The sequence below is a fragment of the Aquarana catesbeiana genome, unplaced genomic scaffold (assembly GCF_042186555.1).
Source record: "Aquarana catesbeiana isolate 2022-GZ unplaced genomic scaffold, ASM4218655v1 unanchor233, whole genome shotgun sequence".
Taxonomy (NCBI): Eukaryota; Metazoa; Chordata; class Amphibia; order Anura; family Ranidae; genus Aquarana; species Aquarana catesbeiana.
The window spans coordinates 2028822-2056057 of record NW_027362661.1 but is presented as its reverse complement, the minus strand read 5'-3'; the positions used below and the strand labels follow the sequence as shown (position 1 = coordinate 2056057).

Below are 27236 nucleotides of genomic sequence, written 5' to 3'. Positions count from 1 at the left end.
TTATATACAACTATATAGATCAGACCAAAATGAGGGACAAATGAGGGGGAAAGAGGGACAGAGGGACATTGGTCAAAATCACGGACAGTTGGGAACTATGTATACAGTACATACGCACACAGCCGCGTTCACACTACAAGAAGTTTTTCAGGCTGCAGTTCCTCTGAGTTCCACAAGGTGGTGATCTCACCTCTACCCAGACAGGAAGTCTCTATGGAATACAAACAGGAAGTGATGTCAGGTACAAACAGGACATTCCATAAGACATAGAGAGAATACACTGCAGGATCTGGCGCAGAGGAGGTAATATGTAGATTAACCCCTTCAGGGGGATCAGTTGATGAATAAAATATTTTGCTTTCAAAACTGGCCATACATGGTTCAGTTTTATTATTCAGCCAGGGGCGCCCCCCTGCCCCAAAGCACCTTGTCCCTATGTTGATGAGGACAAGGGCCTCTTCCCGACAACCCTGGCCGTTGGTTGTCAGGGTCTGCGGGCGGAGGGCTTATCGGAATCCAGGAGCCCCCTTTAATAAGGGGGCCCCCAGATCCCGGCCCCACACCCTATGTGAATGGGTATGGGGTACATCGTACCCCTACCCATTCACCTGGGGGAAAAAGTGTCAATTAAAAAACACACTAGACAGGTTTTTAAAGTAATTTATTAGGCAGCTCCGGGGGTCTTCTTCCGACTTCAGGGGTCTTCCGACTTCTCCGCTCTCTCCGGCCTCTTCTCCCGGTGTCCGGTTCTTCTCCCGCTCTCCGGCCTCTTCTCCCATGGTGTCTGGTTCTTCTCCCGCTCTCCGGTTCTTCTGCCGGGCTCCTCCGCTATCTTCTGCTCTTTTGCCACTCTTTTGCTAGCGGTGGCCCGGTCTTTTCTACCATCTTGTTCCCTCTTCTCTTCTTCCGATGTTAACATGACGCTCTCTCCCGCTGTAATACTGTGTGCGAGGTGCGCGACGACTTATATAGGCATGGGGCGTGGTCACCGGGTGACCCCGCCCCCTTATGACGTCACAGTCCCAGGTCATGACACTGGGAGAAGAGGCCGGAGAGAGCGGAGAAGTCAGAAGAAGACCCCCGAAATCGGAAGAAGACCCCCGGAGCTGCCTAATAAATTTCTTTAAAAACCTGTGTAGGGTGTTTTTTTATTGACACTTTTTCCCCCTAGGTGAATGGGTAGGGGTACGATGTACCCCATACTCATTCACATATGGTGGAGGGCCTGGGATCTGGGGGCTCCCCTTATTAAAGGGGGCTCCGGGATTCCGATAAGCCCGCAGACCCCGACAACCAATGGCCAGGGTTGTCGGGAAGAGTCCCTTGTCCTCATCAACATGGGGACAAGGTGCTTTGGGGTGGGGGGGCCGCAGGGCGCCCCCCTGCCCCAAAGCGCCCACCCCCCATTTTGAGGGCATGCGGCCTGGTACGGTTCAGGAGGGGTGGGGGGCGCTTTCGTGACTGGCCGGGCTGTGTGCTCGAATAAGGGTCTGGGATGGATTCCTGGATCTCCTCCTCATCTCTCCTCCATATCCTCTTACACAGCTTTTCTCCACACCTGCAGTGATCCTGGGGGGTGGAAACTTGGCACCAGCACTCAGCAAAATCCATCCCCACCATTAGGAGCTCTGGAGAAAATTGTCTGCTATTTACACTCCGTTCCTCCGCACGTCACCTGATCACATGAGAGCTTACTTTCACAGATTCCTGACAGATTTCTGTATGGTAAAGGTCAAAGTTCACTCTTCAGTTTAGGAGAGGTAGGACACACCCAGGAACAATGATTTGGTTTTCACAAGAGCCTCGTATAGAGGACCCCTCAAATCTTCCTCTCTAAATGTCCCTCCATCCAGAGTCTATATGACCTATGACATCACACTGACCTCACAGTTCCTCCTCCAAATGTCCCTCTATCTGCTTTTTTTTCTAATGCTCTTAGGATGTGGGCGGACCCTTGGCATCCTCACTAGCAAAGTGGGACTGTTGGCCCTGCGTTGTATGTAATGAGACATCAGAATGCCTGCTACACATTTCTATTCTGCGTAGTGTGGGGGTCCTGTGTGGGGTAAATTATACCTCAGACTGAAGTGGGGCTTTAATAAAACGGAGACCTGAATGAAGTCTTTTAGTTACACAAAGCCTCAGGTTTTCATTGTACACCATTACAACCTTCTGGCTGCCGACCTCCTAATGACCAATGACATCATGAGTTGATGAGTTGAGTAATACTGACACATAATCACACACATAGGTTGGACTTGATGGACTTGTGTCTTTTTTCAACCTCACCTACTATGTAAGGATGTCAGTTGCCTGAATATCATCCTTGTGTGACCCTCCCCCGCCTCTCTCCATAAGCTTTGGGGTCTCATTAGCTGAGTGAAGAGAAACACTGGAATACTAGTCAGTACCAGTTTTAAAAAGTGTATTTGCTTTGGAAGAATAAATTAGAGCTGCAGCGATTAATTGATAAAATTGATAATAATCGATAATGAAAATCATTGTCAATGATTTTCATTATCGATTAGTTGGTCTAACGTCACCTTCCTCTCTGCCAGTCCCGCATCCGTCCCAGTGAATCCTGTGCCTGTGTACAAGGCAGTGGCACCGTCGTATTCTTATGAGAATACAGCGGCGCTCATGTGACCAGGCACTGTTAGGGACTCGCTGGCCATAGCAGAGCAGATGTGCAGAGGCCATTGCGCATGCGTTGGCACAATACCAATGATGTCCCTCCTGACAGGCAGGTCCGCGGGTTCAGGCGAACGCCTATGCGCATGCGCACACGTGTGCGCGCAAGTGCCCACCCGGGAGCACCAGGGCGCACCCCCATTAGCTGTGGCACCCTTTTGTAGTATATAAGGATGGCAGATGTAGTTTCCCCCTGTATCCTGTTCCCAGTGCCTATCTGTGATCTGATCATTACTTGGATTCCTGACTACTCTGATTCTCTCCATTCCTGACCTCGGCTTGCTTGACCCTTCTTCTGTCTTACCTCCAGATTTCTCTGTTGCCAAACCTCTGCCTGAACTTGATCATTCTTAAGTTTTATCTCTAAAGTACCTTGATTCCTCTGTATCTGACCTGGCTTGTCTGACTCTGCACCTTGATTCAGCCTCCACGTACCTGCTTCCACGGTACCCGGCACCAGCAACCTCCCTGCATCCACAGCATCCCTGCATCCGCAAGTGCCTGCACCCACAGCCACCAACCGCAGCTCCACTACTGCTGCTGGCTGCTACAAATCTCCTCCTGCTACGGAGAACATCACAGGCACTCCTACCCCACCTTGCTCTTGCGGCCGCTGTTGCAACCTCAGTGGCCCTTGAACCGGAGTTGTACGAGAGGCTTTCTCTGCTTGTCAGGCTCTACCCTAAGGTATGTGACAGGCATGTCCTCCTCTCTCCTCCTCACTGACGTCAGCTCCCCCCCTCAGCCCCACCCGCTGCTGCCTTGAGGGAAGAGAGAGAGAGAGGCGAGAAGCAGCCGTGAGCGCCGTGATATAAGGTGGTGGCTGTATACAACAATACTCAGCCAGTAGTAGTACATACATTGTGATAAGTTGACAAGTGCCCCTTGAACTTGATCATTTCTGGGGGGGAGGAATAGTGCCCCATCATTGGTGTTATCTGGAGGAATAGTGCCCCATCATTGGTGTTCCCTGGAGGAATAGTGCCCCATCATTGTTGTTCCCTGGAGGAATAGTGCCCCATCATTGGTGTTCCCGGGAGGAATAGTGCCCCATCATTGGTGTTCCTGGGAGAAATAGTGCCCCATCATTGGTGTTCCCGGGAGGAATATTCCCCCCGTCATTGGTGTTCCTGGGAGGAATAGTGCCCCGTCATTGGTGTTCCCAGGAGGAATAGTGCCCCGTCATTGGTGTTCCCTGGAGGAATAGTGCCCCATCATTGGTCTTCCCGGGAGGAATAGTGCCCCATCATTGGTGTTCCCTGGAGGAATAGTGCCCCATCATTGGTGTTCCTGGGGGGGGGGTTCTTGTACTATAAACCCCATCATGACCGGATACCTGTATATGACCTGTGTATTCCTGTGTAACACTCCGTTTTTTTTTCATTATAATTTTAAATAAATGAGAAAATGGCATATTACGTTTTTTTATGATTTTTTCCGATTAATTGAAAAAATAATCGGCCAACTAATCGATTATGAAAATAATCATTGGTTGCAGCCCTAAATCACTACTAACATTGGGTGTCCTACATGTGTTGATGTTGTTTTATTATGTAGAACTATTAGAATGGTTAAAAAAAAACCTGTCTGGTCCTCAGAACTGCATGTCCCGGGTGTCAGGTGATAGGAATTGTACATCCCTGAGTTCATAAGGAGATCAGAGATCACCAAAGACATGGATGAAGTGTTGTACCGTGTTGGCCATTGATAGCAGTACAAAAATAAAAATGTCATTACCTTTTATTGGCTGAGTACATTTTGTGGTGTAAGATTTCACAAACACTTAGAGGTCTAAAAAAAAAATTAGTTGAACGAATGTGACCAGGATTCACCCAGCTGTGATGAATATTGGATGTATTTTTTTTTCATACACTGATTTCCTTGGCTCCATCTAGTGGCCATAATGTGGTATTGCGCTATTTTTACTAATGGAGGTATGTCAGGAAAAATACCCCATTATGGTCACTAGATGGAGCTGACAATCATAAGAAATCACTTTGCTACATTATGGCCAGAATATGTAATGGCCGGATGAATGATTGTCACATTCGTACCATGAATTTTCTATAAGTAGACCCCTTAGTTTCTGCCATCAGACATGGCTGCCCAAAATGTCAATATTTTGTGTGGCCACCATTATTTTCCAGCACTGCCTTAACCCTCTTGGGCATGGAGTTCACCAGATCTTCACAGGTTGCCACTGGAGTCCTCTTCCACTCCTCCATGACGACATCACGGAGCTGGTGGATGTTACAGACATTGGGCTCATCCACCTTCCGTTTTGAGGATGCCCCACAGATGCTCAATAGGGTTTAGGTCTGGAGAAATGCTTGGCCAGTCCATCACCTTTACCCTCAGCTTCTTTAGCAAGGCAGTGGTTGTCTTGGAGGTGTGTTTGGGGTCGTTATCATGTTGGAATACTGCCCTGCGGCCCAGTCTCTGAAGGGAGGGGATCATGCTCTGCTTCAGTATATCACAGTACATGTTGGCATTCATGGTTCCCTCAATGATCTGTAGCTCCCCAGTGCCGGCAGCACTCATGCAGCCCCAGACCATGACACTCCCACCACCAGGCTTGACTGTAGGCAAGACACACTTGTCTTTGTACTCCTCACCTAGTTGTCACCACACACGCTTGTCACCATCTGAACCAAATAAGTTTACCTTGGTCTCATCAAACCACAGGACATGGTTCCAGTAATCCACGTCCTTAGTCTGCTTGTCTTCAGCAAACTGTGGGCTTTCTTGTGCAACATCTTCAGAAGATGCTTCCTTCTGGGATGGCAGCCATGCAGACCAATTTGATGCAGTGTGTGTCGTATGGTCTGAGCACTGACAGGCTGACCCTCCACCCCTTCAACCTCTGCAGCAATGCTGCCAGCACTCGTACGTCTATTTCCCAAATACAACCTCTGGATAAGACGTTGAGCACGTGCACTCAACTTCTTTGGCAAGGCCTGTTCTGAGTGGAACCTGTCATGTTAAACCACTGTATGGTCTTGGCCATCTTCTTATAGCCTAGGGCATCTTTATGTAGAGCAACTATTCTTTTTTTTTTAGATCCTCAGAGAGTTCTTTGCCATGAGGTGCCATGTTGAACTTCCAGTGACCAGTATGAGAGAGTGAGAGCGATAAAACCAAATTCTACCACTTCCCACCTGGCCACTGTACATGAACGTCCCCTGGACATGCCGCATCTCGGAACGGCAGGAGGGCACTGTGATCTGCCCTCCTGATCCGCTCGTAGGCTGTGTCTAATCACAGCCATCGTGATGTAAACAGCGGGGGGGGTGATGTTAACTAGGGATCGCGTGCCCACGCAGCGGCGCAATCCCGATCTGCCTGTGCCCCCCAGAGACAGGACAGTGGTGCACAACAGGAGGGCTCTGTGATTGGCCCTCCTGATCACATGACGGCTGTGTCCAATCCCAGCCATCATGTAATGCAAATAGAGAGCCATTGAAACGGCTCTCATCTCTTCCTCTCCTCAAACAGAGCCTATCAGTGAGGAGAGGAAGAGAGATCTGTGCTGCAACCGGGAGATCAGTGAGTTTTTAGCTGTTTGTCTGCTTTTTACCCACTGATCACCCAGCTAGTGTCCCCCAAACACAGTGAAAACACCTGTCATACAGCTGTCCCAGTGAAACATCTGCCCGCCAACATCTGGCACTTCTGCCCACATGGCTAAAAGATTCTATAGCAGCGAGGAGGCTCTTCAGATACTCCAGAGTATGTTGGGGTAGAGTAGCGGGGAACTCTCTCCGTCAGACTCGGATAGTGACTATGAGCCAGTGATAAGCAGTGGCTCTGAAATGGAAACTGAGGATAGAATCTTAAAAAAGGAGAATCAGGAGATAAGTGCAGATGCAGACATCCACCAGCAGCGCAGCACTCCAGGGCATCCACCAGCAACGCAGCACTCCAGGATGATATGCAGACATCATCCAGCAGCGCAGCACTCCGGGATAGGCATGGGCAGCGCTCCTGAAGTGACTGCAAAGTGCTTCGGCAGCGGCGCTACACGAGTGCTTTTAACCCCTTCTAGGGTAAGGTGACCAGATTTTTTTAATGAAATCCAGGGATATATATTTTTTTTATTTGCAAATAATAAACTATTTTATAAGCATATTTCCTTCAAATGATATATGCAGTGTATGCGGTATGTGTTTATGGAATAATTGTATGATATATACGTTATTTCTCACATTTTGTCCATGAGATTAAAAAAAAAAAAGATACTATTTTTTTAGGATACGACTACCAAATGTTAAGAAAATAAGATAGAGAAAAAACAGAGTGCAGAGTTCAGGAGTGCGTTACATAAAGAATGCAGGGCCCAGGAGCATGCTACGTTACCTACAGAATGCAGGGCTCACCAGTGCGTTAGGCATGGAATGCAGGGCTCACCACTGCGTTACACATAAAATGCAGGGCTCACCACTGCGTTAGGCATGGAATGCAGGGCTCACCAGTGCGTTAGGCATGGAATGCAGGGCTCACCAGTGCGTTACACATAAAATGCAGGGCTCACCAGTGTGTTACACATGGAATGCAGGGCTCACCACTGCGTTAGGCATGGAATGCAGGGCTCACCAGTGCGTTACACATAAAATGCAGGGCTCACCAGTGTGTTACACATGGAATGCAGGGCTCACCACTGCGTTAGGCATGGAATGCAGGGCTCACCAGTGCGTTACACATAAAATGCAGGGCTCACCACTGCGTTAGGCATGGAATGCAGGGCTCACCAGTGCGTTACACATAAAATGCAGGGCTCACCAGTGCGTTACACATAAAATGCAGGGCTCACCAGTGCGTTACACATAAAATGCAGGGCTCACCAGTGTGTTACACATGGAATGCAGGGCTCACCACTGCGTTAGGCATGGAATGCAGGGCTCACCAGTGCGTTACACATAAAATGCAGGGCTCACCAGTGCGTTACACATAAAATGCAGGGCTCACCAGTGTGTTACACATGGAATGCAGGGCTCACCAGTACGTTAGGCACAGAATGCAGGGCTCACCAGTGTGTTACACATGGAATGCAGGGCTCACCAGTACGTTACACACGGAATACAGGGCTCACCAGTGTGTTACACATGGAATGCAGGGCTCACCAGTACATTAGGCACAGAATGCAGGGCTCACCAGTGTGTTACACATGGAATGCAGGGCTCACCAGTACATTAGGCACAGAATGCAGGGCTCACCAGTGCGTTACACATGGAATGCAGGGCTCACCAGTGCGTTACACATAAAATGCAGGGCTCACCAGTGCGTTAGGCATGGAATGCAGGGCTCACCAGTGTGTTACACATAAAATGCAGGGCTCACCAGTGCGTTACACATAAAATGCAGGGCTCACCAGTGCGTTACACATAAAATGCAGGGCTCACCAGTGCGTTACACATGGAATGCAGGGCTCACCAGTGCGTTAGGCACGGAATGCAGGGCTCACCAGTGCGTTACACATGGAATGCAGGGCTCACCAGTACGTTACACACGGAATACAGGGCTCACCAGTGTGTTACACATGGAATGCAGGGCTCACCAGTACGTTAGGCACAAAATGCATGGCTCACCAGTGTGTTACACATGGAATGCAGGGCTCACCAGTGCGTTACACATGGAATGCAGGGCTCACCAGTGCGTTACACATAAAATGCAGGGCTCACCAGTGCGTTACACATAAAATGCAGGGCTCACCAGTGCGTTAGGCACGGAATGCAGGGCTCACCAGTGCGTTACACATGGAATGCAGGGCTCACCAGTGCGTTACACATAAAATGCAGGGCTCACCAGTGCGTTACACATAAAATGCAGGGCTCACCAGTGCGTTAGGCACGGAATGCAGGGCTCACCAGTGCGTTAGGCACGGAATGCAGGGCTCACCAGTGCGTTACACATGGAATGCAGGGCTCACCAGTGCGTTACACACAGAATGCAGGGCTCACCAGTGCGTTACACATAAAATGCAGGGCTCACCAGTGCGTTACACATAAAATACAGGGCTCACCAGTGCGTTAGGCACGGAATGCAGGGCTCACCAGTGCGTTACACATAAAATGCAGGGCTCACCAGTGCGTTACACATAAAATACAGGGCTCACCAGTGCGTTAGGCACGGAATGCAGGGCTCACCAGTGCGTTACACATAAAATGCAGGGCTCACCAGTGCGTTACACATGGAATGCAGGGCTCACCAGTGCGTTAGGCACGGAATGCAGGGCTCACCAGTGTGTTACACATGGAATGCAGGGCTCACCAGTGCGTTACACATGGAATGCAAGGCTCACCAGTGCGTTAGGCACGGAATGCAAGGCTCACCAGTGCGTTACACATAAAATGCAGGGCTCACCAGTGCGTTACACATGGAATGCAGGGCTCACCAGTGCGTTAGACACGGAATGCAGGGCTCACCAGTGTGTTACACATGGAATGCAGGGCTCACCAGTACGTTACACATGGAATACAGGGCTCACCAGTGTGTTACACATGGAATGCAGGGCTCACCAGTGTGTTACACATGGAATGCAGGGCTCACCAGTACGTTACACACGGAATGCAGGGCTCACCAGTACGTTACACACGGAATGCAGGGCTCACCAGTGTGTTACACACAGAATGCAGGGCTCACCAGTGTGTTACACACGGAATGCAGGGCTCACCAGTGTGTTACACACGGAATGCAGGGCTCACCAGTGCGTTACACACGGAATGCAGGGCTCACCAGTGCGTTACACATAAAATGCAGGGCTCACCAGTGCGTTAGGCACGGAATGCAGGGCTCACCAGTGTGTTACACATGGAATGCAGGGCTCACCAGTGCGTTACACATGGAATGCAGGGCTCACCAGTGCGTTACACATGGAATGCAGGGCTCACCAGTGTGTTACACATGGAATGCAGGGCTCACCAATGCGTTACACACGGAATGCAGGGCTCACCAATGCGTTACACAGGGAATGCAGGGCTCACCAATGCGTTACACACGGAATGCAGGGCTCACCAATGTGTTACACAGGGAATGCAGAGTGTGTTCAGGGGCACATATTGTACATGTAATGGTCAGCAGCACCCAACAGCAGTAATACATAATCTATCCTTGCTTGCAGAGTCCACACAAGGGAAACTATACAGAGCACAGCCAGGCTATAGCATTAAACTGAAATAAGTGTAGAGCAAACTTCTAAGCTGCAGGATCAGGAACAGTTTACTTCAATCCATCTCTGTATACTGGGGAATTCCACAGGAATGTGAGCCTCCCTCCTCGCTCTCCAGATCTCGTGTATACAAGCTGCCACCAGACTGTGCACAGCGCCCGCCCCCTCCCTCCTCTGCTGTGAGAGAGCCGTACAGGTTCTGTTCCTCACAGAATATCACTCCGCCGCTCTGAGAGACTGTGTAGCCGGAACTAGAAGAAGAGTATTGGCTTATGTGGCTGTATCCCTGCACATCAAGTCCCAGCTCAGTCGCATTGCAAGTTTTCATCCGATCCAGGTTGGATTGATGCAGATTTCCACAGCCTTGTGTGAGATCCAGCCAGGTGCATTTATATGGGGGTGCTTGGGAGTCTTTCAGCACCCACCTAGGGGTGCCCCTGCCTGCAGGGGACAAATCCAGGGACAGACTGGCTCTGGGGACAGTCTCCTCAGTTCGGGGACTGTCCCCGGAAACCGGGGATGTCTGGTCACCCTATTCTAAGGGGTTGATAGCGCCTTGCTCCCGGCTGAATAGCCGGGCCAAAGCGCCGCTTTAACATCAGTAAAGCACTTTACCGCTACTGCCCTCACCGCCCCAGTGTGAAAGAGCTATAAAGGATAAGTTTTAGTTAAGTGGCCTTTTGGTGCGCAGGGAAACGCACCCTCATCTAGTTCTAGACCATTATTATTTACAGAAATTGTGTATTGCTCAAGGAACCCCTAGAAACCTTTGGAAGAACCCTGGCTGAGAAAGGCTGGACTAGGCAGTAATATATTTCTATCCCCCTTGGTTGGAGTGGAGATGACCCATCTATAAGGATATACAGTACATACACACACAGCACAAGGACGTGTTCACATTACGAGATGTTTCTCGGGGTGCAGTTCCTCAGAGCTCCACAAGGTGGTGATCTCACTTATACACAGGAAGTCTCTATGCTAGATAGGAAGTGAGTTCAGGAACAGACAGGAAGTGATGTCAGGTACAGACAGGAAGTTCCGGGTGAAGGGTCAGTCAGGAGGAAGTAGAGAAGAGACGTTACTGGAAGTGGCAGCAGAGGAGGTAATAAGATCTTATATTCTATTTACACCCAGTAACCCCCGTCATGTCCGTCCTCTTCCTCCATAGTCACTGTGATGTCTTTTATCTCCAGCATCAAAAGGAAGACCTAGTATCGGAGTACCTCAGTAAGCAGGGTGACTCTGCAGGTACTCAGTAACAATATGTGCCAGCGTCCCCAAGAATCAGACTATAGATAGAAAAAACTTTTAAATATGGGACTTTGAGGGCACAATAGTATTCAACTACAAACTATATATTTAGTAGAGATATTTTATTAGAAAAATATAAAAAACATTAAACACACATAAATTGTTTAAAAACACTACAAATTCAATGTAGATACTAATGATAATACACCGTATGGGTCCTATCCTGCCAATTTGTATAACATAGAAAAGGCTATAGACAAATACATGTGATGCTTAAACCAAGTACGGGAGAAATACTTCCCCTGAAAATCAAACAGTAGGCAAGCATATAGCTATAGCAGAGAAAATACAGCAGGTTTGGTGATCCACGGTGGGGTATTCTCTAGTTGCTCTACATGTTTCGCGTTTCGCAGAACGCTTCCTCAGGAGCTAGAGACTCTAAGATTCAAACAGATAAAAACAAAAAAGAAAAGAAAATAAAAAAAAACATGAGTGTACTAAACACGGTATATATATGGATATCAATATTGAGAATATAATCACTACCAGATAAGATGGCCCGAGGGACTGACCCTATAAAAGATTATGGTCTCCAACCAGCGCACGGTAAGCCCAAAGGTTGGAGCCAACAAAAACAGGGAAAGCGGCTAATACAGTTTGCATTAAAAAGTAAAAAAAAAAAAAAAAAAAAATATATAGATAATGATAAAAAATAAAAAGTAAAGGTGTAAACACTTACCAATTGGATATGGTAAGATTGCCCAAATCAGCCAGTGGTAACCATATATAACTTTTTTTTTTTTTTTTTTTTTTTTCGATGTTTTCAATATGTTCCCCTCATGTTCAATAATATTAAATTCATTGTCTACCTGTTCCTTAATTATCCCTTTATGGGACTGTGTAATTTTATACTAATGCTATAACAGTTTATATACATCACATGTATTTGTCTATAGCCTTTTCTATGTTATACAAATTGGCAGGATAGGACCCATACGGTGTATTATCATTAGTATCTACATTGAATTTGTAGTGTTTTTAAACAATTTATGTGTGTTTAATGTTTTTTATATTTTTCTAATAAAATATCTCTACTAAATATATAGTTTGTAGTTGAATACTATTGTGCCCTCAAAGTCCCATATTTAAAAGTTTTTTCTATCTATAGTCTTTTATCTCCAGCAGATGATGATACACACATATATAGTGTGGAGACCTAGATTAACCCCTTCAGGGGCAGAACATTTCTCCACTTATGGGGCCGGAACATTCTCCTCATTTTGGAGATGTCACCTTTACCACCAATCACCTTCTCACCTCATCAGTCAATATTAACGGGTTATGTGACTTTTATTAGTGATTAGTGATGGGGGGGATTTAGGGAGGATTGGAATATGTATTTCTTTATTTTATAAGATTCCAGTAGGAAGAAAGAGGGAAAAATATAATTTGTAGTAAATGTCCTGAAAACAAATGTCTCCATAATGATCCCAGTCTCAGATATTCACCCTAAAATGTGATCAGTAAAGTCTCCGGAGTATACGGAGATCACAGGAATATGATACTTCACAGAGCGCCCCTCACAGCTTCTACCTATGTCCCTCCAATCCAAGTCAGAAAATCCTATGACATCACACTGACCTCACAACCCCTCCTCCCAATGTCCCTCTCACAAGCAAAAGCAAGATTGTTGGTCCCAGAATTCCTTACAACAACCTTTTCACCTACAGAGTGGGGGCCCTGTCTGGGTAAGTTATATCCCAGTGGGGTTTTGATAAAAATAGAGTCCTGATTGGTGAGGTGAGGAGGATTCTGGGAATGTCATTTGATTTTACTATATGTAGAGTTTTCTAGAGTTTTCCTCCTGTGAAGTCTGGAGATCTTATGATGATCACATTGCCTCCACCTCCCTCCCTCCCTGATAGAATAGAGAAATAAGAAGATTCTAGAAGTCACCAGAGAGATCATGGAGCTGCTGACAGGAGATGTGAGCGGTGCTGGGAAGGACATCATGATGGACAATCAGCCGCCCCTCACATCACCGGGTAAGAGGAGACTTTATTGTAAAGGAGAGAGCAGTACGGAGGCTCCACCTAGATCCCCCATCATCTGATAAACACATAGAAACAATGTATTCAGTCAGTGTGTGTGTTTCTTACAGATGGATCCAGTAATGGGAACCCACCAGAGAGATGTCCCCATCCTCTGTATTCCCGGGATTCCACACAGGAAGGTCACACCATCCCTCACCATCATCAGGTAGATGAGGAACAATCACTGATAGTATCATTAGGATCTGTACATTATCTGCATTGTTACCATTGATGTCATTTTTATTATATATTCAGAGTGGAAACTTGAGAGATTCTAAAGTTGAAGTTAAAGAAGAGATAAAAGAGGAGGATGATGAGGATGGGGTGATGGAGGAGTCAGAGTCTCTAAAAGAACACAAAGATCTGTACCAGGACACCATAGAGGAGTCATCCAGCTACAGAAACCCACCAGAGAGATGTCCCCGTCCTCTGTATTCCCGGGATTCCACACAGGAAGATCACACCATCCCTCATCATCATCAGGTAGATGAGAAACAATCACTGATGGTATCATTAGGATCTGTAATATCTGCATTGTTACAAGTGATGTAATTTCTTTATCGTATATCATGGGACACAGAGCCTTAAGTAATAACTTAATGGGTTATAGGACACCTTCAGGTGATGGACACTGGTATATCCAATCCAGGAAGTTCACTCCCAATATAACCCCTCCTCCTTCCAGGAGCACATCAGTTTTCTCACCAGTGTCTAAGGTGTTGGTCACGAGTGAAGATGTGCTCTGAGGAGCTCCAGGAGGGATCCATGCTGGATTTAAATAGCCTCCATAGACCAGATCCATCCAAAGTACCACTGAGGCCAAAGTGGACGGTACCTGGGCCTCGTATCTGAAGCACAAGGTTTTGCCTGTAACACCTCTCTTTGTAGGGCTGGACCCTGGGACCCAAGGCTTTGGTCATGCTACATTGCCTAAAGCTTTCCTGGTGGGGTGCTTTTTACAGGTCCAAGGGAGTGGAACCCCGATATAAAGGGACCCGGTCCTTGAAGGTTTGCTAAACGCAGCCTGCCATGATGGGTGAAGGTTGGATTGTTTGTTAATTCAGCAAATCCTGCGGCAGGGATAAGGTAGAGAAGAAACTAAAAAGTCCACCTATGCTTTCTTCTTTAAGGGAAAAAATTTTGTCATGCCTTAATTCTCCACTAGAGGGAGTCTGTGCACATACCTTAATCTGTTGTCTTCACTGTAAAGCACAGTCTGTGTGTGTAACCGCAGCAGCTTGCACAGGGGGATTTTCTCAGGTAAAGAGATCTGCCAAATGCTTTTTTCTCCCCCCAGAAGGGATCGGAGGGTTAGGGGAACATCAGCGGTGTACCCCCCTTGCATTACCCCCCCCTCCGCCGCGGGGGGTGCGGAGGTCCGGAGGTTATTTCTCAAACTGTTACTGTTATTGTTTTTTCTTTTGCCTGCTGGTGACAGGGCTTGTACATATGCGTAGAATCCTGTGGTTAAAAAATTGGTCTATCGACATCAGGCATGCATATCTGCATGTTCCTATATTTCCCGCTCACCAAAGGTTTCTGCGGTTCGAGTTAGAACAGCAGCATTTACAGTTTGTAGCCCTGCCCTTCACCCCAGGTGTTCGCAAAAATACTGGCCCCACCTCTAGCCAGGTTAAGGGCACAGGGCAAAAAAAGGAAAATTTCCCCACAGTGGGGTTTTTCGGCAGCACAGTAACAGATGTAGTCAGTATTGTATGAAAAAATATAACAATTTTATTAAATAATACCATAAGAATGAAACGATGAGCTCCAGTGGGGAGTACTTTAAAAATGGAATATTAAATGGGCTGAACATACATTAGCAGACATATATTCATAACAATACTTTATATCATGAACATTAAACCTGACGCGTTTCAACCCCCATAATTGGGGTCTTCTTCAGAGGATCAGTCTGCTGGGAAAAACACGTAAATAGAATTGATTTACACGTATAAATTCCATTACTATAAAAATATAACAATAACTACATTTACCATGTAATACACCAATATAATATAGTTACCAAATAATGTATGTCCAATAGAAGAGAAAACTTCCCACATGGAGATCCCTTAAAAAGATATGTTGCTTTGCCCTCTTCCTCAAAGGGAGGATTCCAGACACCTCTACCGCCACCGCAACCCAGACCAGGGTAGTGAGAAGCAGCGTGTCTTACGAGAGGTCACACCCTTGGGCACCGCCCGCCAAATAAGACGACCGGCCGGAAAGCACAATATACACCTGCGATGAAGATTTGCAAGACAAACTAAGTAAATGCCCATAATAAGGTAGTCAGTTTTATTCTGTGGACAAACAAAGGGCCACTAGGGGACTAAGGTCACCTGTATATATAAATATAATGTATATGGCTCAAGCCAAAAAATTCCAAACCATATTTATATGGTGTATTTTTAGAAGCTAGTAACATAAGGTGATAAATAATTCAAAACTGTATGGGTATTGGTAAATACTTTATCTGTTCTCGAGTAAAAATGGTAGTGAGGGAGTGGGAGAGTGTAGGAAGTGAGAAAAATTAAACGAAGAAGGTGAAGAGTGAAATAAAGCATGCAATCTAGGTGTGTAAAAAAACAACTAAAATGGCGCAAACATGTGCAGGTGGGTGAGGGGAAGAGGGGGGTGGTGCGGGGGTTTATTGGTGTGAATATAAAAATAATATTACCTCAAAGGGTGCTAGATAGCGCATGTGAATGCATCAAATTGCCCCATGTGACTAGACTGTTACTTGTTAGCCAACCCGGAATTGGTCACAAGTTGTATAGGACTCAGGAGGTTAATATCCAATCCTGAGTCAACCAGTCTAAGAACAAGCAAAAAAATATATATAAAAAATTATAAGGAATATAAACAAACCATATCATTAATAGTCAAGGAATAATAAGGGTCAATAGGCCCTGATTGCGTGGGGCAAAAAGATGTTACAAAAACACATGGCTAGGGCAGTGTACTTACTGAGTGGTAAACGAAAGTAACAGCAAAGAGTAGTACCAGGCAACAGAGAGTGTTTGCAGTCCACCAAGCAGGAGAAGACTGAAAGTATGTTGCAAATACCGTTTTTATATCTGTAAACATGGGGGTGTGTGTACCTTGTCACAGGCCATCCCAGGTGTGTGCAATCCGCAGGTAATCCCATGGAGGGCGGCATGGCCGCCATTGTGGCAGCCGAGTGTGGTCTCCCCGGCGTTCCGGAAGAGCAAAGCTCCGAAATCTCATCATTCTCGCAGAAATCTCGCGATGTCCATGACGTCACGTCGTACGCGAGGGGCCCCGCGCATGCGCAGTGACGAAGAGCATCCGAGAATGTTCTGGAATTGCCGCCAGCAAGGAGGAAGAGATCCCCAATGCGGCGCTCGGTGGCCACCCAAGCATCCAATGGGGAACAAGGGGGGGAGGAGCCGCCTATGGAGGCCGGCCCGTCCCTCCCCCCTTGCCGGGAAGGCACGTCGCAGGTCACCCCCACTCCGGAAGCAATGCCGGAGAGAGCACCAGAACTCCCCTAGTTGGAGGAAAGGCAAATTCAGAAGGGGGACACAACTATAGGTTGTGAACATAACATTTATATACTTCTCACAGTTCAAAAATAACGCCATTGTTACATATTACATATCTTATATATATATATAAGTATATAAAGAGCATCAGTGGAAATAGGAGAAATTCAATATCACATGCATTGATAACTTCACAACATCAGATTAAAACTAGAAAAAATCAGAAAAATAAAATAAATGAAATATGATTGAGAATACAGTTGGGCCGGAGCAGGGGGAAGGGAAAAGGGGGAACGGGACATGGTCAGAGGTACTGATTATTTTTACTTCTTTTGGATAGTATTCTATTCTAACCAATCCAGAGAAGGACATGACTATTGTGTTTTGCCAGAAACAAAGCCCTTTAAGGGCACAGGGCATAACAGTCCTAGACGATCTATTACTTATAGATCAGTCGGTGGCTCGTTTGGAGCAAAGCGTACGCACTACAACCAGTTATCTGGAAAGTTTGGGTTGGATTCTCAACCTAGAGAAATCTTCCTTAATACCGCTAAAAAGGCTGGAGTACTTGGGTCTGATCATAGACACAGCCCAGGAAAAGGTGTTCTTGCCTCAGACAAAGATCAACTCCATAAGAGAGCTGGTGTGGATGGTCAGGTCAAAAGGTGATCCCTCCATTCGCCTTTGCATGAGGTTGCTAGGAATCATGGTGGCTTCATTCAAAGTGGTTCTCTATACCCAGTTCCATTCAAGACTGTTGCAAAACAGTATCCTGTCTACTTGGAACAAAACAATTCAAGCTTTAGACTTGCCAATGCGGCTGTCCCCAAGAGTGTCCCAAAGCCTCACTTGGTGGTTACTAACCCTGAATCTGCTGAAAGGAAAATCCTTCAGACCAGTTATCTGGAAAGTGGTAAGGACAGATGCCAGCCTTTCAGGCTGGGGAGCAGTACTAGAAAAGACAACTGTCCAAGGACAGTGGTCAAGACTCGAAAGAACCTTGCCCATCAATATCCTAGAGATTCGGGCAGTGCGTCTGGCTCTGAAGGCCTGGACTTTTAGGTTACGGGATTGTCCTGTCAGGATCCAATCTGACAATGCCACAGCTGAGGCCTATATCAATCACCAAGGGGGCACCAAGAGTCTCTTAGCGAAGAGAGAGGTGAACCATATTCTAACTTGGGCAGAAAGGATTGTTCCATGCCTATCGGCAGTCTTCATTCCGGGAGTAGAGAATTGGCAGGCGGACTACTTGAGTCATCAGCAGTTATTCCCAGGGGAATGGTCTCTTCACCCCGACATATTTCGGGTTGTTTGCCAAAGATGGGGGACTCCGGACGTAGATCTTCCACCTTCCAGGTTCAACATGAATTTAGTCAACTTTGTGGCCAGAACAAGGGATTCACTCGCAGAGCGGATGCGTTGATGACCCCGTGGGATTAGTTCTCACTGATCTATGCATTCCCCCCTATTCAGTTGCTGCCTCGACTTCTTTGCAGGATAAAGCTGGAAAGAAAGCCGGTAATTCTGGTAGCACCAGCATGGCTCAGAAGGTCATGATATGCAGAAATCCTAAAGATGGCAGTGGAGGGTCCATGGTCCCTTCCACTATGGCCAGATCTACTCTCACAGGGGCCGATATTCCATCCTACATTACGGTCTCTAAATTTTTACGGCTTGGCTATTGAAACCCACATTCTGAAGAAGCGTGGGCTTTCCGGGTCACTACCCTGATTAATGCTAGGAAGCCAGCTTCCAGAACTATATATTATAGGGTCTGGAGGGCTTATGTTTCCTGGTGTGAATCCAAGGGTTGGCACTCTCAGAGATATATCATAGGCAGAATTCTTGCCTTCGAATTGGCTGCTCTTTCTTGTAAAGAGCCATATTTGATTATTCGTGAGGACAGGGTGGTGTTACGCCCTCGTCCAGACTTTTTGCCAAAAGTGGTTTCAGGTTTTCACCTGAACCAAGATATTTTCCTGCCATCGTTTTTTCCAAAACCATGTTCCAGGGAAGAAAAGTCACTACATTGTCTTGATGTGGCGAGAGCAGTGAAAATCTATTTAAAGACAACTGCTCAGATTCGTAAGACTGATGTCTTATTTATTCTGCCAGAGGGTCCTAAGAAAGGACAGGCAGCGTCGAAATCCACTGTCGCTAAGTGGATTTGGCAAGTGATAATTCAAACTTATAATTTAAGGGGTAAGATTCCCCCTTTTTACGTTAAGGTGCACTCTACCAGGTCGGTTAGTGCTTCTTGGGCAGTGCGTCACCAGGCCTCCATGGCTCAGATCTGTAAGGCCGCAACTTGGTCTTCAGTATATACATTTACCAAATTTTATCAAGTGGATGTAAGGAGGTATGAGGATATCGCCTTTGGGCGCACAGTGCTGCAGGCAGCAGTATAGGTCCTCAAGTCTGGGGGTACCCTCCGGGTTGTGTCTCCCTCCCCTCAAGTAGCATTGTTATGGGACGTCCCATTAAGTTATTACTTAAGGCTCTGTGTCCCATGATGTACGATAAACAAAATAGGATTTTTATTAGAGCTTACCTGTAAAATCCTTTTCTTGAAGTACATCATGTGACACAGAGGTCCCGCCCCTCTTTTGGGATTTAAGTATATTGCTTTGCTACAAAAAACCGATGTGCTCCTGGAAGGAGGAGGAGTTATATAGGGAGTGAACTTCCTGGATTGGGTATACCAGTGTCCATCACCTGAAGCTGGCCTATATACCCATTAAGTTATTACTTAAGGCTCTGTGTCCCATGATGTACTCCAAGAAAAGGATTTTACAGGTAAGCTGTTATAAAAATCCTATTTTTTATTCTATATTCAGGGAGGAAACCTGATAGATTCTAAAGTTGAAGTTAAAGAAGAGATAAAAGAGGAGGATGGAGTGATGGAGGAGTCTAAGTGTCTAAAAGAACACAAAGATCTGTACCAGGACACCATGGTGGAGTCATGCAGCTACAGAAACCCACCAGAGAGATGTCTCTGTCCTCTGTATTCCTGGGATTCCACAAAGGAAGGTTACACCATCCCTCACCATTATAAGGTAGATGATTGACAATTATTGGTAGATATGATTTTTACACAGCAAGTTTGTTACAATGAATGTTATATTATATTCTCAGAGTGGAAACCTCGGGGATGATAATATTGTTGTTAAAGAAGAGTATAAAGAGGAGGATGAGGAGTATGGAGTGATGGAGGGGTTTTTAGAAGGACACAAGGATATGATGGAGCCACCTAATACCAGGAACCCACCAGAGAGATGTCCCCGTCCTCTGTATTCCCGGGATTCCACACAGGAAGATCACACCATCCCTCACTGTTACAAGGTTGGTGGGACGGAGGTTATAAAAAAAAGAGTCATGGATAAGATGTGTGAATTTTTTATGTGATGTCACAATATTAAAGCTTATATATCTTACAAATGATATTCTCTTGATTTAGAGTGGAGATCCAATTGATATAGAATTTGAGGTTAAAGCAGAAGAAGAAGAGAGTTATGTGAGGGATGATCAGCAGTCTATGGAGGAGGATGGAATAACGGGGACATTTATAGAGGAGGACACTCCTACAGAGATCAGCACAGGTGGGTCATTAACACTAAATACATTCCTCCACCCATACTGCTCACTGATTGGTCCAGAGTAGGGCGGGGACTGGGTGATATCCGCCTGTAATCCCCTGGTCACTTTCCTGAGCTGTGTTCCCCGTCCTGTATTCCTGCATTTCTCTCGGATAATCTTCCTTCTCTGTGCTGCAGACACAATTTATATCTCTAGACTGGATTTATTGAGATTCTGGAGTTCAGCTGGTGGCAAAATGTTCATTTTCACCATAGGCGTTACTAGACCTAGGCACCTGGGGTATGTGATTTGGGTCTTCTGCCCCATACCCAGGTATGACAAGATGTCTGACAGACAATTCTCCCAGGGTTACTTGCTCTGTTATTTGCTGGTTGTGCCGGGTGAAGGGATATGTCTGTATAGTCTCAGACCCAAGTCACTGAGTGCAGTCTCAGGAGATTGGAGGCAGCAGTGTAGGACCTCTGCAACTTGTCTCATTTAAAAAATGAATCTACCACTGAATACCAATATTATTAGTCCTGACCCTTACACTATATAATTTATATTGTACATTACATACTCCTGACCCCATGCACTATATACTCTATGTTGTACATTACATACTTCTGATACTATGAAATACTATGTGTTGTATCTTATACAATATGTTGTACATTACATAGTCCTGACTTCTACTCTCTGCTCTCTACCACCTGCTATAGTATATATACACATAATATGTATTCTCTTTTGTTACACCCATTTCCTACCAGCTGGACATTTTATATCTGATGATTTGATTGGAGCACAGACTTTTACATGTGGATAATAAAGTGATAACATCCTCAAACTCTGGAACCTTAAACAGAAAGTGATAATGAGGGAGGAGTCAATAACCCAATGATGGTGGTCTTCAGGATCAGTCCAGTCTTCATCTTGGTTGTTCTCCCCCCATCCTCACTCTCTGACCTCTGGTGGGCTCAGCCCCGCTGTTATTCATGACTAAATCATGGACTAAATAAGGAAGTGTAGGACTTCTTGTGTTGGGAAGATGGCAATGAGTGATAGAGGGGGTGGGGACACTTGTCCTATAATCCCCTCATCACTGTCACTCCTATAAAAGACAGTTCTCGTTGTTCCCTCACTCTCTGACTAAGGTCCATGAATAAAGAAATGGATTGGTAGGAGATTTAGAGATGTAGGGCTGAAACAACTATTCATCATAATCGATTATGAAAATAGTTGTCAAAAATTTTAATCAATTAGTTGGTCAGTCGATTACTTGGCCTGCATACAGAATGCATTATTTCTTTACATATCAGAAAATACAGCTCAATACACCATCCATACATGTCAGTAAATGCCTGAGAACTTGAATGTGTGAGGATCAATGCCTCATGGGACATGTATTCCTGGGCAAGAGATGGAAGCAAGTGATTCTAAGGCAGAAGTTTTTTACCTTGCTATAGGGGAACTCTATACTATATTTTGTGGCTTCCTATAGGGGAACTCTTTGTTATACTTTGCGGCTTCCTATAGGGGAACTCTATACTATTATTTGCGGCTTCCTGTGAGAGAACTCTATACTATGCTTTGTGGCTTCCTATAGGGGAACTCTATACTATACTTTGTGGCTTCCTATAGGGGAATTCTATACTCTACTTTGTGGATTCCTATAGGGGAATTCTATACTATATTTTGTGGCTTCCTATAGGGGAATTCTATACTATACTTTGTGGCTTCCTATAGGGGAATTCTATACTATACTTTGTGAATTCCTATAGGGGCACTCTGAAGGCAGGAGGAGCCAGAATTGGGAGGGGGAGGGGTCCAGAAGAATGTATTCATGGCTGCTCTGTGCAAAACCATTACACAGGTAAGTATGACAAGTTTGTTTAAAAAAATAATCCAACATTTACAATGACTTTAAGGTCTCTGCACAGGGCAGATCAACATCTGAACCCAGAGAAGGTGGATGCTGATAGACTGGAGGTAATAGAAGGCATTACTATTACATAAAGTAAAAGTTTACTAGTATTGTGCATTATATATAAAATTATTATGTCCATGAAAAAACTCTCAGCTTTCAGTACTCCCAGGACCTCCTGGTCTCTAGCTCCCTTGTTACCTCCTCTCATGCTCGCCTTCAGGACTTCTCCAGAGCCTCTCCCATCCTCTGGAACTCCCTGCCCCAGTATATCCAATCAGCACCTAACCTTGCCGACCTTTAGGAGATCCCTGAAAACTCACTTATTCAGGGAAGCCTATCCCACACCCACCTAACAACTGTCCCCGAGCCACCCCCATCAAATCATTCCCCGCATCTATTACCTTTTTTACCACCACCCCCTCCCTTTAGAATGTAAGCTCTACGAGCAGGGCCCTCCTGTCCCTTTTGTATTGAACTGTACTGTAATTGTGCTGTCCCCCCTCTACACTGTAAAGCCTGTGTAAACTGTTGGCGCTATATAAATCGTGTATAATAATAATAATATAATACTACTTTAATATAAAAGTTTTTTTCCCCCTCTAACCTCCATATACCGTATTTATCAGCATATAACACGCACTTTTTTCCTCTTAAAATCAGGGGAAAATCGTGGGTGCGTGTTATACGCCGATCCCCGCTAATTGTGAGCGATCGCCGCCGACATACACATAGCGTGTATATTTAAATATGGCGCTGCGGAGTTCGCAGGTACTCGGCGGTGCTGAACGAGGGCCACCGAGATCACAGTGACTGGGCGGAGCCGAGATACACATAGCCGAGTGTACTCTCGGCTCTTCTCGGCGCCGCTCACAGTCACGCCCTATGATGGACATAACACAGGTGGGACTGGGCGTGACTGTGAGCGGCGCCGAGAAGAGCCGAGTACACTCGGCTATGTGTATCTCGGCTCCGCCCAGTCACTGTGATCTCGGCGGCGCTCATTTAGCGCCGCCGAGTACCTGCGAACTCCGCGGCGCCATATTTAAATATACATGCTATGTGTATGTCGGCGGCGATCGCGGGGCAAAGCTGCACTGGGGCGAGGCTGACCTGGGGCAAGGCTGAAATGACAAGGCTGCACTGGGGCAAAGCTGCACTGACAAGGCTGACCTGGGGCAAGGCTGAAATGACAAGGCTGCACTGGGGCAAAGCTGCACTGACAAGGCTGCACTGGACAATTGGGCAAAGCTGCACTGACACTGAAAAGGCTGCAATGACACTGACAAGGCTACAGATGGACACTGACAAGGCTGCATTGATGGGCATTTTAATGTAAGTTTTTTTTTCCTTAAACTTCCCTCCTAAAAGTTTTTTTCCTTAAAATTCCCTCCTAAACTTGGGGTGCGTGTTATACGCCGGCGCATGTTATACGCCGATAAATACGGTATCTTCATTTGTGACTCCCCAGGTAAAATCCCCATATATCCTACTTGTGGGTATATTTATTATTGTATATATATGATATAAGATATATTACTTTCACTATTTCATAGTATAAATGAATCCCTTATAGTAGTGACTATCTGCAGTATTTGTAATATAAAGGACTATTTTTTTAACCCCCATCATAACAGATGATTACAAAAAAACCATGCTGCTACTTCTAAATGTCCTATGCTGGCCATACATGGATCGATTTTTGGACGAGAATATTTGCACAAATATTTGCACTAAAATAATTTGTACATTCTATGAATGGTCGAGTGTAGTTTGAAAATTTCCACTTGCTTTTAACATTCAATTTTAAAATGAATGTAACTTCTAAGCAAAAACCACATACAGGATTTGAAAATTTGTTTGATGGAGAAAAGTTTTCTGTTCTGCTCCTTTGAATTTTCCCGTCACTGTGGTGGAAAATGAACGCCGATTTGACCCCACTAATGGTTAGAAAATTGGATGAATGTTTTTTTGAAAGAAAAATGAGTTTGTGTCCGGCCAGCATAAGTGACATCAGGTGCAGGGAGCTTGTACCCACCTACCTGTCTATGACAAGGGAGTCTGTCATCCATCATATTATATTACACTCCTGTCTGATCGTCTGCAAAACAGAGTTTTACATCTTTTTTATATTTTAATAATGTTGATCTCTGATTCTGATATGTAGCAGATTCTCCCTCTAATAATACATCTATCTGTCTGTTATTCTCAGAGTGGATTAAATATCCAACTATATATCTGGATATTTATATTTACCGCTGTATATAGATATTCAAGTATATTAACTAAATTATACACCAACCTTTTTTTGCGGTTATTATCCAATTAGTCGATTAATCAAAACAAGAATCGGCCAACTAATCAATTATGAAATTAATCATTAGTTGTCCTCCTACAGAGAACCCATTTACTAGTTACCTTGAGAGTGGAATTGTAAGATCCTCAGAGACAAAGCTGCCTGATGTGGGCGGAGTCCTGGTTTATTGGAACCAATCTGCTCATGTCTAGTAATAATCTTTTTATTTCTATTTTAGTAGATGGACAGGAGATGAGGAAAACCTCAGAGGATTGTCTCACTTTGTCTCCAGACTGTAAAGTAGAAGATGAGGACATCACACAGTATAATCCAGGAGAAAACCCGACTACTTCAAATGTCCATCCGGCACCACACAGTGTAGATGGACCATCGTATTCCTCTTATCCTGAGGAACCTCAGACTGTGAGGGACGGTGCCGTCCTTCCAACTGATAAGAGGCTTTCCTGTACTGAGTGCGGGAGGTGTTTCCGTTTTAAATCTGATCTTAATGTGCATATAAGATCTCACACAGGAGAGAAGCCATATTCCTGTCCTGAGTGTGGGAAATGTTTTTCCGTCAAGTCCAATCTTTACACACATCAGAGATCTCACACCAGGGAGAAGCCGTATTCCTGTCCTGAGTGCGGGAAATGTTTTTCAGAGAAGTCCAGTCTTAACAAACATCAGAGATCTCATACGGGGGAGAAGCCGCATTCCTGTCCTGAGTGCGGGAAATGTTTTCCAGACAAGTCCCATCTTTTCCGACATCAGAGATCTCACACGGGGGAGAAGCCGTATTCCTGTCCTGAGTGTGGGAAATGTTTTTCAGTGCAGTCCACTCTTTACACACATCAGAGATTGCACACGGGGGAGAAGCCGTATTCCTGTCCTGAGTGCCGGAAATGTTTTTCACAAAAGTCCAATCTTTACAAACATCAGAGATCTCACATGGGGGAGAAGCCGTATTCCTGTCTTGGGTGCGGGAAATGTTTTTCAGACAAGTTCACTCTTTACAGACATCAGAGATCTCACACTGGGGAGAAGCCATATTCCTGTCCTGAGTGCGGGAAATGTTTTTCACAGAAGTCCAATCTTTACAGCCATCAGAGATCTCACATGGGGGAGAAGCCATATTCCTGTCCTGAGTGAGGTAATTGTTCCTCACTGAAGTCCTGTCTTCCTGTACATCAGGGGTCCCACACAACCCTCCAGGTGTATTAGTGCCTTGAGTGCGGGAAATGCCTTCTATATGAATGTTGCTGGACATCACAGCTCTCATGTGGGGAAGAAGCACAGCCTGATATACACCTCAGATATACTCCATGGCTGATCTTCTTCATGTAAGAAACAGTTCCAGGGATGTGGACTTTTTTTTGAAAAAAACGACTTGTCCAATGGACTAAATTGGGTTCCTGATCTCCTTGTACCTTATGACAATCTACTTGTCCCTTATCTACGAGAAAGCTCAGCAGCGGTGTGGGACTTCATTGTAAACTAAAAGTCGACATCGGTAAAGGACAGAACTCTGTGAATGAATGGTACGGCCGCGCTCTTTTCATAAAATGACAACTGGTACTTCTCGCCGCACTGCTGTCACACTGAGGGATCGGATCGCTGAGCCGCTGCAGGAACAGCAACGTGTAACATCTTCCCAAAGGTCAACTTATCCTTTAACCATTTCACTGTCAGAGCCGTTTTTTCATTTTTTTCTCACATGATTAACCGACTCAATACTGGACACTTTCACCCCCTTCCTGCCCCGGGCCAATTTTCAGCTGTCAGCGCTGTCATTCTTTGAATATAACACTGTACCCATATGACATTTTTATTTTTCTTTCCCATAAATAGAGCTTTCTTTTGGTGGTATTTGATCACCTCTGGCATTTTTATTTTTTGTGCTACAAATAAAAAAAGACAGAAAAATTTGAAAAAAATAAGTTTTTCTTTGTTTCTGTTATAAAATGTTGTAAATAAGTAAGTTTTCTCCTTCACTGATGGGCACTAATATGCAGCACCAAAAGATGGTACTGATGAGGAGGTACTGACAAGCACCCCTTATAGGCACTGATTGGCATATGTGGTGGGCACTGCTGGGCATCACTGGCACGCACTTGTGGTGATCACTGGCGATCATCACTGATGGGCCTGTGCTGATAATCAATGCTGAATATCAGTGCAGATCCCCCCCTGTCAGGCGAGCTGCTGATCGGCTCTCTTCTACTCACATCTTGTCAGCATGAATAAAGGAAAGCTGATAACCGGCACTTCCTGGTTACAATGTGATTAACTTTGATTGGACACAGCTCATCACATGGTAAAGAGCCTACGTCATAGGCTCCTTACCGAGACTGGAGATGCAGTGTGTCAGAGCAACACACCACACCAAGGATTACCACGCGCCTGAGCGGCTTATTCTTCTGGATGTCATATGACATCCAGGCAGGATATTGGAACCCCCGCCTGGCCGTCATTCTGGGTGAGGGAGGAAAAAAATAATTTTAGGCCTAAAGATTATATAAAACCCCCAAAACATGATATATTTTCTGAAAGTAGACACCCTAGAGAATAAAATAGTGGTAGTTCCAACTTTTTATGTCACATGATATTACTGAAAAAGTCTAGGAAACACAACATTTTTGTAAAAAACACTAAAGTTCATTTCAGGAGGCACAAAAACACAATAAATGACCCAATTTTGTGGTACAATAAAAAAGACGAGGTT

The 27236-nt window shown here is 45.5% G+C and overlaps 1 protein-coding gene across 10 annotated transcripts in view; it reads left to right on the top strand.

Annotated features, from left to right (window-relative positions):
* The window catches only part of LOC141121836 (uncharacterized), a 963509-nt gene that overhangs the window by 148978 nt on the left and 787295 nt on the right, over positions 1-27236 (top strand). For 2 of the 10 annotated variants that reach the window (XM_073611566.1, XM_073611552.1), the window contains exons 5-7: positions 13456-13683; positions 19553-19771; positions 19851-20057. The exons of 7 other annotated variants lie outside the window; for them this stretch is intronic. In XM_073611566.1, coding sequence (XP_073467667.1) covers positions 13456-13683; positions 19553-19771; positions 19851-20057 — 654 coding nt within the window. Of the gene's footprint in view, positions 1-10873; positions 10959-13032; positions 13153-13455; positions 13684-19552; positions 19772-19850; positions 20058-27236 lie in introns of those variants that run through there. One more of the 10 variants, XM_073611561.1, reaches the window with a different exon arrangement.